Genomic DNA, 12,809 nt, shown 5'->3' with positions numbered 1-12,809 from the left:
CACAATGAAAGATATATAGGCACACAATCGTAACGGAAGATTCCCCACTCCCTTACATTTCATATTTTCCAATTCGACTGCATTAATAACCGATTTTGACTGCAATTATAACTAATGATTCTTCACCTTCTAAGGAACGCAATGAGATTAATATTTTATTTCAAACCATCTAGTTGGCATTCTATGACAATTTGTGTTATCGAATATCAAATATTTCTAATATCAATGTGTGTTGGGCCCTACTTTTTCGGGCCCTATTTTTTCGAGCCTATTATTTCGGCCTCTATTTTATTATTTAAGCCAGCTATTATTTCGGGAATGCTTTTTAATTTTATGATTTATTAAATTAATATTTAATTTAGAAGTTTGTAACTGCCCCCTTTTCTTTTTTATTGACAAGGAATCTTGGCATATTCCTGTGCTGGGCATTTGTGCTACCATTGTATAGAACGCCTCTCGGAGTAATAAACAAAATAATTCACAAATTTATATTTATAAAGAATGTAATCAATGTAGTAGCTTTCCATTAGTAGGAGATTGCATACATAAAATAGCTTATACATGGCTTGAGCAATGTTTAATTAAGGTTAAAAAATTAAGAATGTGTAATATTCAAATATGGTGAGTTGGAGACTTTAAAAGAAAAATTATGTACAAATATGTGAAACACTTTCAAGATGCTTGATGGCTTGATGAAATTTAAAAAGTTATTATCTTTCTCTAAAACAAGTTTGACCTCTATATTATAATTTAATACGAGAGATCGTAATTGTTAATATTGTATATGAAAATGTAAAATGTTTGATTCATATGCACATACACATTTTAGTTTAAAATCCCTACAATACATATTAAACTTGATAAGTTTATGATAAGTGATTCTATTTTCATTCCATCATAAAAATTAGATAAGTTGATTTAGTTTAATAAGAAATATAGATTAGTAAAATTTAGAACAAAAGAAATTTATAATAGAATGATTTATCATCATACTATAAGAAAATAAGTAGGTCTCTTTAAACCATCTCTTAAGTATTTTCCATAAATTGAGTAGACATATTTTAATTTAACATTTTTGAAATTAAGTACAATAAGTTTAGAATTGAGCATATTTGTAGTTACTTTATTTACTAGCAAACTCTTAACAAGTTAATAATAATTGTGCTTCTTTAATCCATTCTCTTAACTCTCCTCAAGTCATTCTCTAACTACCTATTCAAAATTAATAAGTTTAATTTAAATTAAGAACTATGAGATTGCATTTTACTACATTAAAATCACATGAATGTAAGGCTTTTTATTTAAATATTTTAATTTGATTATCATTTTTTATTTATGTACTTGTTAATTATATACTTTTTAAATAAATAAATATTTTACATTTTGGCTTATATGTTCTCATGTTCATTATGTTTTTTCTACATTTTACTACAAACTCAAAGTCTAGAATTTCAATTCATATAACTAGAATTTTCTCAATTCTATAATGTTAGAATAGTGTCTATCCATTGTTTCCTCAAGTATATAAAAGTTCTCATTAAAAACCCATTGATCCTTAGAGGATTCGTTTGCAAGCCACCCTCAAAGCAAGGTCCATCCAATCAAATTATTCAAGCATAAATACTTTAGAATAGTATTGTTTATCTAGTGCTTCCTCAAATATATTAAAATTGTCATTAAAACCCCATTCATCCTTGGAGGATTCATTTGCAAGCCACTCTCAAAGCAAGGTCCATCCAATCAAATTACTCACACATAAATATAGAGTGTTAAAAGACTTTATTACCAATGATAAAAATGGGCCCACAAAATCACATTACATGGGTCACAATGAGAATTGCTTAGCATCATAATCATTCAATGACATGCTACCTAATAACAACCTCCTAAAAGAATGTCTAAATAATAGTGCAGCTTACTACCATCTATTTAGATCACCACACCTTTCATCTTTATTTAGGATATTTATTTAAGTATCTAGGCAACAAACATTATTTTCTTAAAGAATGTCTTAACAGGTATATCTCTATCGAAAATCTCATACAATGAACTACAATTAGGATCATTTAGAATGATTGTAATGGAGGTGGCTATGTTCCCTTTAAAATGTATTGTTGACCAAATTTCAAAAACTCGAAAACATGATGGATTTTTCTAAAATTTCCGACATTTGTTCTTCATGATTTACACATTTCATGATCAAAACTAGCAAAAAAAATGGGAAAAAATCACTAAATTTTCACAATAACTGAAAGAAGAAAAAAAAATTTTGACATTTTTTTTTTTTGTCTTTGGTTCATTTTGAAGGAAACTTGGCCAATGATTGTCATACCTCTTGTCCTTATTTATGATATTATTAAAACACCTACTATAATTGAAAGTAAATACACAGATGGTTGAAAAACAACATAAAACCTTCATTTTCTTTAAAAAGGGTGCAAAAGAACAAATCTTTATAGAAAAAACCTACACCAAGCCAAGCTTTAAGAACAAAAACAAAATTTAAGATGAGCGAAAGCCAAACATTCAAACTTGACATAAATTTGCACTTACCATTCAGATCACACTTGCATCGTCAGCAAGGGTCCGACTGATCCTACAATTGTGGAGTTGACCTTCGGCGAGAAAGAAGTTTCCAGAATCCAAGGCTTTCATTCAGTCATTCTTAATTTTTATACAAATTGAAATTTGACTTCAATTTCAGTCCACATATTTCCATTGCGTTTCAGCTATGCCATTGACGAATAAGTTTTTTAACATTTAATTTAATGCATTTATCAATTAGAGCTCTTTTATCTAGAGTAAATTCTGAATGCTTGAGTTAGGTCATGTAAGAGGAAAAACTCGTAATCGTAATGACTAAAACCAGAATAATTATAGTTTGATCCTTTTAAATATGCGTGTACTATCTCTTTAATAATTTGATGATGATATGCCAGCCTACATTATGTCTCAAAGCTTTGCATTGGGAATTCAAACACAGATCCCAAGTTTCCAGATAAGTTGCCCCATGGGGAGACCATAGTTAGTAGCCTATACTAGTTTAAGAAATCTGTGGTGCGCCCTGCATATCAGCAGCACAAAATCAAATCATGGCTAACTTACTGATGTCACAAACTCATTCCATATTTTTAACAGATGTAAACTGGTGGGTCTGTCTAAAGTTCACTCTACTCTAAAAGATGTAAGTTTGGATGCTTTCGGCCTTATTTCATGTATGTTTTAATTCCATCCACCATTACATTAGCCTTCACCTTCAGACTTAGGATCCTAACTCTCATCATCACACTCTACCTCACTTTCAGGCTTTGGAAGCTTTTACCCTCTGATTGCATGTTTGTTTTGATTTCATTTTTTGCCACAATTATATTCAACCTCACTTCCATGCTATGGGGCAGCCCATCACTCTACCTGCAGTGCTTAGGGCCTTATCACACTCTACCTCGCTTTCAGGCTTTGGATGACTTTTAGCTACTGATTACATGTTTGTTTCCATTCCATATTTGGTCACAATTATATTCAAACTCACTTTCATGCTTTGGGGCAAATCATCCTTCTACCTCCAGTACTGGTTGATCCAGTGCCCTAAATCATCACTCTACTTGCAGTACTGGTTGATCCAGTCCAGAAGTTGATTAGGAACCAAATAATCCCCTCGACACCATACCATCTGTAAAACTTTCATTTCTATAATCCATCATGGCTAAAATCATGCTAGAAGACTCCCTGTAGATTTATCCTCATCATAGTAGAATGCAACGGAGACCAACAGAAAGTATCATAAATCATAAATGCAATAGCATTGTGCTAAAAAATTATGAACATTATAATGAAATGGGTCATCTACTACATGTCAGATTAGAAAATGACTTTGAGTAATCACAAGTAAGACTATTTCAAATCATGTGATATTGCATTTCTTCAAATCAGCTTTCGCTTACCTGATAAGCTTAAGCATCAAGTGGAAGGAAGAAACTCATAGCTAGCTTAACAGAGATAATGAATCCAGAATCAGAAATTCAAACCGACTGCAAAAATATAAAATGTGTGCTTCAACCAATGTTAGTGAACAGAGGTCCTAAAATACTATAACTGGAGCATTGTAGGGTTGTATCAAAATTCTTAGAAATGTCTCTTTTCATCAAAAAAATCTAGAAAGTTAACAGTAAAGCAGGTTTCTTTTAGTCAAGGCAAGAAAATCATTAAAATACGCTCCTAGTATTTGATCATTCATTCCAATAGAAAAATTTCAAGTTGGTACAACAAAATCTTGCTTTCTCTTAAACTAATATTAAGAGCTCAGCAAAATCAAGAATCAGTAATGTTCTCAGGAAACCAACTCACAATGAAGGTACATTATCCGGAAGGTTCTACATTGAGCAACCGAGTTTGTGAAATTGAGTTGGAGTGCTGCCAGTTGGCTTACTGCCATTATGCCACCAAAGAAATAGAAATTTTATACCATGCTGTCCTTTGACAAAATAGACAGCTTTTACAAATAGTAATCATTAATTTTGTATATATAAACTGTAAAGGACTCTTTCTCAGTAGAAAATTCAGTAACAAAGGCATGATTTTGCCAAGTTTACTATATACAAATTATAATAGCAAAATGACAACCAAAATTAGGGATTACTATTGACAACTCTGTCAAATAAATCCCAACCTTGAATAGCTGAATTGAATGTGTTAACACCTGCATAAAATGCCCAGAACGTTATAACCTGTAACATAAATATCATCCGACATATCTGTAAGGGTTTGCCTTTCCAAAACATAGCCTGTTGAACAGCAGAAGAGATGGATGATTACAAGGTAACTAAGGATTTTTATTGTTGAAAGCTCTACAAACACATAATACAAGATGTTGTCCGTTGTCTTCAGTGGCAACTGCACCAAACCTTATTTCCTGCAGGTTTCTAAAGCCAGCCAAAATGGCAACAAACTCTACAGATTGAGACTTTATACATGACTATCAGACTGAACAATTTTGCTATATCACTGGTAAGTGGGGAAAATAGAAACCATTAGCATATCCGGATCAAAATTGATTGCAAATGCAGACTAGCTTTCTACCAGCACTCCGCCACAAAAATTTGCAATCAATCCATCACTGTTTTGAAGAGAATAATACAAGGTTAGATTGTCAAGAGGAGAACTCGGTGTCCTTCATGTTACTAAAATCATTCCAAAACGCTATCTGAACTTTCCATCGCCTTCAGCCCCCTTGGTTTCTATAAAGTATAATACACAACACAAACAATGCAATCACTTCAGTAGATTTGAAAAGATGATGGGTTAAATCAAAGTAAAGCATTGTGAAGCAAGCAAAAACAACAACAAAAAGGAGACAGACTAAATGTAGAGAAAGGTGTACATTCTTAGTAAAAGTGTTCCACAAAAAGGCTCCATAAGTTAGAGAAAAAGAAAACAAACCTTCTTAGTACACTTCTTTTCTCTAACTTCGTATCGTCCCCTTGTTAAATCGGAAAGCCAGCAACCAGGAAAGCAAGTCTACAAATACAAAATGATAAGCATGTTAAGTGGAATTCTGTCCTGATTGTGTAGATCTACAGAAAACAAAGCAAGAAAAACATTAGAAGATTTTGTTAATACCTGTAGAACCCTCTCAACATTCTTTGGTCGTTTTTTAGGTCTCTGGGATAGTTTGGCACCTTTCATGGCAAGAAAATCGTCTTCTTTTTCTTTGCGAGATAATGATAACAAAATTCTTGGCCATTCAAATGTTTCCATATTGACTTTCTCTGGAGGTGCATGGACCTCTGTATCTGATGGTGTTAAAGTGCAAACCATTGCATCAGTTACTGTACCATTCCCAAAAGCATTTGGACTGAAGCAAGAAACTGTTTTGTCATGTTTGTCATGACAAGCAGTTATATGCGTATCTATCTTTTGACACAGAGTACTGCTGAGGTTGGTACCATTCATACCTTCCCAGTTCCTGTCAAAACATATTTTCTATTATAAAAATTAACCCAAAAAAATGGTAACTAAGCATGCACAAGAAGAGAAATCGGAATGCTTTTTAACAGAATTTTTCTCATCAATTACTGTTCAAACGCTCAACCAACCTTTTGATGGAGCCAGATGTGCCGGCCCTCAATGTCATTGTTCTTGAATTGACAATTACTTGAGATTCTCCAGGGACTTTCTGCTTTTCAGGCCTCGTGGGTTGTCGCTCAGTGCGAAGAATTTTTCTAGGGGGCAAGCTAGAATCTTCCCCTACATTTCTAGATTCTGGCTTGTAAGCCCTAGGCCTTTTCTTCCACTGTAAAGGCATATCACCGCCTTCTTTCAGAGCCCTGGGAGCCATATATCCCTCAGTAGATTTCAGGAATGGTTCAGAGAGAATATTATTGTTTTCATTTCCATTTTCATAATCTTGCTCTTTGAAAAGGTCAATATTATCAGGACTCCTCGTTGATGAGGATCCTCCTTTGAAGTTGAATTTTCCCACACTAAATGTAAATTTGCCTTCTGAAGAACCTTTACTAAAATCCCTGCCACCATTCTCAAGATTACTGTCCTTGCTATAGATTTTTAGATGCGGCTTCTTGCCATTGATAGGAAGGTGATGCAAAACTTCAGAATCTACACCTTGATACCTGCACATATATAAAATGTTCATCTGAGCGACTCGTTGAAAAGGACAAAACCCTAGGACAGATAACTTACGATAGCTACATCCATTATGGAAAGATATACGGCAACTCAGATTCACAACAAACTAAAAATAAAAATCCATAAGACATAAAGAACAGCTTGGTATAAATCCCATACGCAAACTCACCCTAATATTTTCTTCTTGTCAACAAAAAATTAAATATTTTAATGGTGTTTTAGAAGATTTTCACGAAACTCAACAGAAGACCCACAAAGCACATATCCACAACTAAAGTTTATCAATAATACTACAAAATTCTAATCTCTTGCTATGAAATGGCACTGGAACGGATGCAGAGTTTCAGAGGACCATACCAAGTATGAACGTACCATAAAGGCTTATTTCTTCCTTCTACGACAGCCCTAAAACAAGAATACTGCTTCAAAATAGGCTCTAAAGTACTTCAAATTAAAAAACCCTTAAATTACATGTTGGCGAGATCAATCTCATCAATGGTACTAAATCATTACAACCCCATCCCTATATCAGACAATACCCAAAAAAAGAGGCCATAAAATAAAATCAATAGCACATTCCATTAAAATCTGTGAAAAGACTACAAGGAAAAAATTAAATTAAGTTTTCATTAGCAGTAAAATCAATCGTACACAGTAAAAACAAATGGACAAAGAAAGATTTTTAAAAACTTCAAATATCTGATTAATCGAAATATTTTTGCCTAAACAGACCGATCCATGCAGATATCAAGTTATTTCCAAAGCAAATCAAACAGAATGCATTAGAAGCAACCGCACTGGAAACTATTTATTTTTTGATCCGGCTGATGTAATAATCTTTTATTCAGAGGAAAAAATATATATTTGGCTGGATCTTCGCAAAAGCAATAGCAATAGCAGTAAGAACATAGGCTTTTCGGTTTTTCTGATACAGCAACTTTAGACTGCAAGTAAAAATATATGGGTTTTCTCCCCACAGTTGGAGCACTAAAATATACTCAAACCCAAACAAAAAATATCAGAAAAAAAGTTCATAATCACAGATTCAAAACCAACCTCATAGCACAAATTGATTCAGACCGCTGACAAACAGTCGCCGAGGATGCATATAACTTCTTTATCCCAAAACGAAAACCTGCCATTTTAGAAGCCAACAGAAGGAAAAAAAATACAAAAGCTTCAAATGGGCATTCAAAAGCCGCAGAAGTATATATGTCTATCAGCTAAAGATGATTGAAACAGGAGAAATCAAGATTATAAATAACTTGAGAGCTCAAACGAGGGAAAGATTTTGGAATGAATTTTTAGACCTTCTGGCGCGGAATTTTGGAGCTTGATTGAGCAGAATCAATGGAAAAATGGCCGACCCAACAGATGGAATGATGTATATGTGTTGTTGCAGAGCAGAACAACCACAATCTCGCTCAGAGAAATGAAGAATTTGCATTGATGGATGAATCAAATGTATTCTGCTATTGAAGATTTGGTTTACCTTTTTCTTTTTTCAATTTTTTTCATTGTTCTTAATTAGATTATATTTAATATGGTGAAATTAATAAGTTGCTTGCAGAAAATGCTTATCCCTATCACCTCCTTGTTTTTGGGAAAACATGGTGTTTGTATAAAATAATAATAATGACAATAAATTCTTTATTTCAATTATTTCTATTTATTCTCTCACCTCTCCATTTCCATAAATTTAATGTCAAAGAATTTATGGTAATTTTGAAAGCGTATCTTTTGGTATTTTAGTAGTTGAAGCATTTTATTTGATCTTTTATGAAAAGTAAATTTAAAATGTTTGGGGTTTTCTTATTATTAATATTAAATTTTAAGAATTTTCTTTTTATTCTCTCACCTCTCCTTTTCCATAAATTTAATGTCAAAGAATTTATGGTAATTTTGAAAGCGTATTTTTTGGTATTTTAGTATTTGAAGCATTTTATTTCATCTTTTATGAGAAGTAAATTTAAAATGTTTGGGGTTTTCTTATTATTAATATTAAATTTTAAGATTCTTAAAATTTATTATTTGTACACTAAATTTAAAAATTGTACATACTATTGTATTTAGTTTGCACTTTTGCTCAATTAGTTTAAAAACTGTACACCAAGTTTAATAACAATTTATTATTAAAATAATTTCATTTGGTTTTGTCTTATAAGATCCCTTTTTTGCGGACGTCTCCACCATATTGTTATATTTTGGGTTATATTTTTGCTTTTTTTTTGTTTTTTTTTTCACCTAATTTGTTATTCTCATTAAATTACTTATAAGTCTTTGATAATAAATTTTATCTACCTTTTTATTAGTTGATACTTACTTTCTCTCATTTCAAAATCATATATAACATTACTTTTTCAAATTTATCTTTTATTAATTTTATCTGTTTGTTGATTAAATAACATGTTATATATTATATTTTGTTTAATAGTTTAAAAAATATTAAGATATATTCATTAACAAAATAGTCCTCTCATTTTAAAAAAATGAGATCAACTAACATTAATTTATTTTATTTTATTTTAGAATATATTTTATAATACATAAAAAGAATTGATTTATTTATTTATTTATTTGTAAATTTTTCATCTACTATATTGATTAATTATAATACTAATATTGAATAACTATTACATTTACAACAAGTACATGCCACTAGGTGGCACTTGTTTAAGTTGGAACTATAAATTAAGGAAGATTAAAAAGATTAGAAAGAAAGAAAAAGATTAAGTACAATAAAGACTAAAGAATGTAAGATATATTGGTTTTATAAGCATTGTGAAAGCAAGTTGGTAGTCAAATGATTATACACTAAACATATGTGAAAAGTAAAAAGTTCCAACATCTTTCATTCCCATAGGATATAATGTGTTAAAAAGAGTTGACTGCAACTTTAAAGAAGCAAAAGAATAATTCTCTAAACCTCATTACAAGCAAAAGAATAATTCTCTAAACCTCGTTATAAGGAGAGTGTCGTTAGAATTAACTAAACCTTAATTTGAAGTATTTCTTCTTATTGGTATCTTTTGGAATTGTAGTATTTGAAGCATTTTGTTCAATCTTTTTATGGAGGAGTAAATTTAAAATGTTTGGGGTTTTCTTATTATTAATATTAAATTTTAAGATTAGTAAAAATTATTATTGGTACACTAAATTTAGATGTTATCTTATTATTTAAGTTGGAACTATAAAAAATAAATAGAAAGGGTAGAAAGAGAGGAAAAGATTAAGAAGTATAATAAAGAGTAAAGAATGTAAGATATGATTTTATCAAATATAAAATAGGATTAAAAAATTTAAAATTATTGAAAAAACAGCATGTCAATATAAATTGTCTTATTTTCTTTCTTTCTTTTTTGCTTAGGTTATTAGTTTTATAAATTTTTCATAAAAGAGTTCTTTATTTAAACTTGAAAAAAGAAAAGGTAGATGTAAAAAATAGTTTTCAAAGACTATTGTGAAAGCAAGTTGGTAGCTAAATGATTACAAATTAAACATATGTGAAAAGTAAAGGGTTCAACATCTTTCATTAGCATAGGATATAATGTGTTAAAGAGAGTTCACTTAACTTTAAAGAAGCAATAGAATAATTCTTGTAAACCTCATTATAAGGAGAGTGTCTTACCAATAAAAAGATTTTGAAGATTGTAAAGGAGTAGAAACTTAATGGCACATTATCATGAAATGTACAATTGATAAGGATATAATGTACTAAGTACCAAAGGGTTGAAAGCTTGACAACATACAAGAGTTACTTATTTGAGGAACAAAGAATAACCATAGGAACTTCCTTGTCAAAATTAATAAAGGAGATCCCACAAAAAAAGGAACATAAAGATAAATTAAAGATAATTTTTCATTTAGCTTCAAATTCATTAAAATATTTCATTTGTTTCAATTCAATTTTAAATTTCATTGAACAAATTCAATAACACTCTTTCAACAAATAATATCAAAATCAATTTCAAAAATTATATTTATTTTGAATTCAAATAAATGCAATCTTAAGTTCGTCTCTAAAATAACTATATATTATAATGATGTTGAAGTTCTTTAAAAAAAATCCAAATATAGCATAAATATTATCCCTACCTAAATAAATATTGTTTAATTTTTAATAATCATTTATAAACATAGATATATTTTTAAAAATAATATTTTCCTAAAATTTGTGAATATAATGATAATTTTTAATATAAGATCTCATTAAATTTTGAACTTTCAAAAAGAAATATTTTTTTTTAAAACTTCATCACCGTAACACTTCTCATTAAAATTGATCATTATCTTGCCTTATCCATCCATTGGTATGAAAGCGTTGACCCTCTAAATTCCAAAACTCGTTTAATCGAGCGCCTCATTAAAAGGATTCGAATGATTTAAAACACTCCGACTTAATTAGAGATTGAGCCATAGCTTGCTAAGGTTTCAGTTTTGTTTTGGCTTGATATAATAAAAGCAATCTATATGGTTTACTATTTTAGATCTTTGCAATTTTCATATACAACCATTATTTTCTCATATATTTTAAATTTTGGTATAATATTTGTTTATTGTGTGGTTTATAGATGATAGTAGGTATTGTGATGAGATTCGTTGTGTCTTAGTTTATTCTTTTCAATTTCAATTTGGGAATTAAAAATTCTAAAATAAGGTGGGAGTTAATTTATTCTTGAAGTCTTAATATCTATGAATTATTTAAAAATAAGTTTATTTACTATGATACAATAGTAAGTTGTGAGTCTCTCATGTGAAAATCTTGGATCTGAGTGTACTTGAACATAACAAATATAATAATTAATCTCAACAAACAATAATAATTAATCTCTACTTCGACTTATTACTCATTAAAAAATCTATTACCATGAAAAAAAAAACCTTTTTAATTATTACTGATAAAAAATCTATTGATGTAGTCTACAATTATCACTTTTCTGAATTAATATAATAAAAGCAATTAATTGACCTAGTCTTGGAATTAGATTTCCTCATAAGTGTGTGAATTGTTTTAAGTATAGGTAATTTCATCAATTTTTATATAATATTATTTATTTAAAAGCTTCTAGATGATGATTATCAAGATGTAATTGTGATGAAATGTTACTAAGTGTTTGTAAATGGTGTTTCTCAAGATAACCAGTGTCTTCCTCTAAGTATAGCTTTTCGTTATTTTTACATTAACAAAATCTTCATTTTTAATGGTCTATATTCTTATTAGCTTGAACATTTGTGGGTTGGGTTAGAGGTATAACTTTCTTGTAACATCCAAATACCACTTCATTTTTGTATCTTGCCTTCTACTTCATTGGAATTTTTAAGTTGAGCATAATTTGATCATTAGTGGTTCTACAAGCATTAAAGGAAGTGTCTTAGTGTCTTGATGAAACCCATGGTAAGGAATGGTGTAGTTAGAGTTCTAGCCATTTGTTGTATTGGCATAAATGATGCAATAATGGTAGTTGATGTATGGGTTTGTCATTATACACATTTAGTAGCATGGTGATCAATTATTGAGTTGTTATTAATGTCAAGTATTGACTTAGTATTCCTAGTAGGTTGTTGACTATAAATGTAATGAATAAGGTGTTTTATTGAGTGTCAGTGGTTGCTACCTTTATGTGGGACTTAGGGGTGCCTCTAGAAATCAAACCTATGACCACTATTCTTGATGCAAAGGCTTGAGTAAGTTATGAGCAAATGAAGGATTGACAGTGTAATTGCTAGAACAGTTAGTGACAAGTAATAGGTGATCACAAGATAAGGTGGAACTTGGTCCGTAGATGTCATGGTTGTGATTGTAACTCATTTGGATGGCTGATGGTGGAGTATTGCAATGATAAATGAAGTTTCTAGATAAAGTATATATTCGTTCGTGAGTTACCATTGATAGATCAAAGATCAGTGACTAGTATGGATGAAGTGGTGAATTTGATCATATTGGACATGATGTGGTGATGTGTCTTATTGATTGGGGGTGATGATCTGACATTCTAGTGATCAATGCAAGTGTGTCATGGAGATTCTTGAAGAAGGGTTTGCTTGGTCAATATGTGTTTGACTATTCTTCATGAATATGAATGTAAAGTTAATTGTGGGATGATGTAGTATAGGAAATTTGGTTTGTACATCAAGATGTGTGGTTGGGCATGTAATATGTGATCAAT

The 12,809-nt window shown here is 30.5% G+C and overlaps 1 protein-coding gene across 1 annotated transcript; it reads right to left on the bottom strand.

Annotated features, from left to right (window-relative positions):
• Positions 1-4,199: 4,199 nt before the first annotated feature.
• Positions 4,200-8,285, bottom strand: LOC149551429 (uncharacterized). The gene is made up of 6 exons (XM_089786938.1): positions 7,953-8,285; positions 7,699-7,777; positions 6,093-6,626; positions 5,617-5,962; positions 5,437-5,514; positions 4,200-5,234 (listed from the first exon to the last, which is right to left on the bottom strand). Exons 2-6 carry the CDS (start codon positions 7,701-7,703, stop codon positions 5,184-5,186), a joined length of 1,014 nt encoding a protein of 337 aa, XP_089643064.1. The 5' UTR covers positions 7,704-7,777; positions 7,953-8,285; the 3' UTR covers positions 4,200-5,183.
• Positions 8,286-12,809: the final 4,524 nt, after the last annotated feature.

The sequence above is a fragment of the Cupressus sempervirens genome, chromosome 6 (genome assembly GCF_028749045.1).
Source record: "Cupressus sempervirens isolate cs-2001-9-10 chromosome 6, ASM2874904v1, whole genome shotgun sequence".
Lineage (NCBI taxonomy): Eukaryota > Viridiplantae > Streptophyta > Pinopsida > Cupressales > Cupressaceae > Cupressus > Cupressus sempervirens.
Note: the sequence above shows the minus strand (reverse complement) of the source record. Positions and strands in the feature narration are given on the sequence as shown.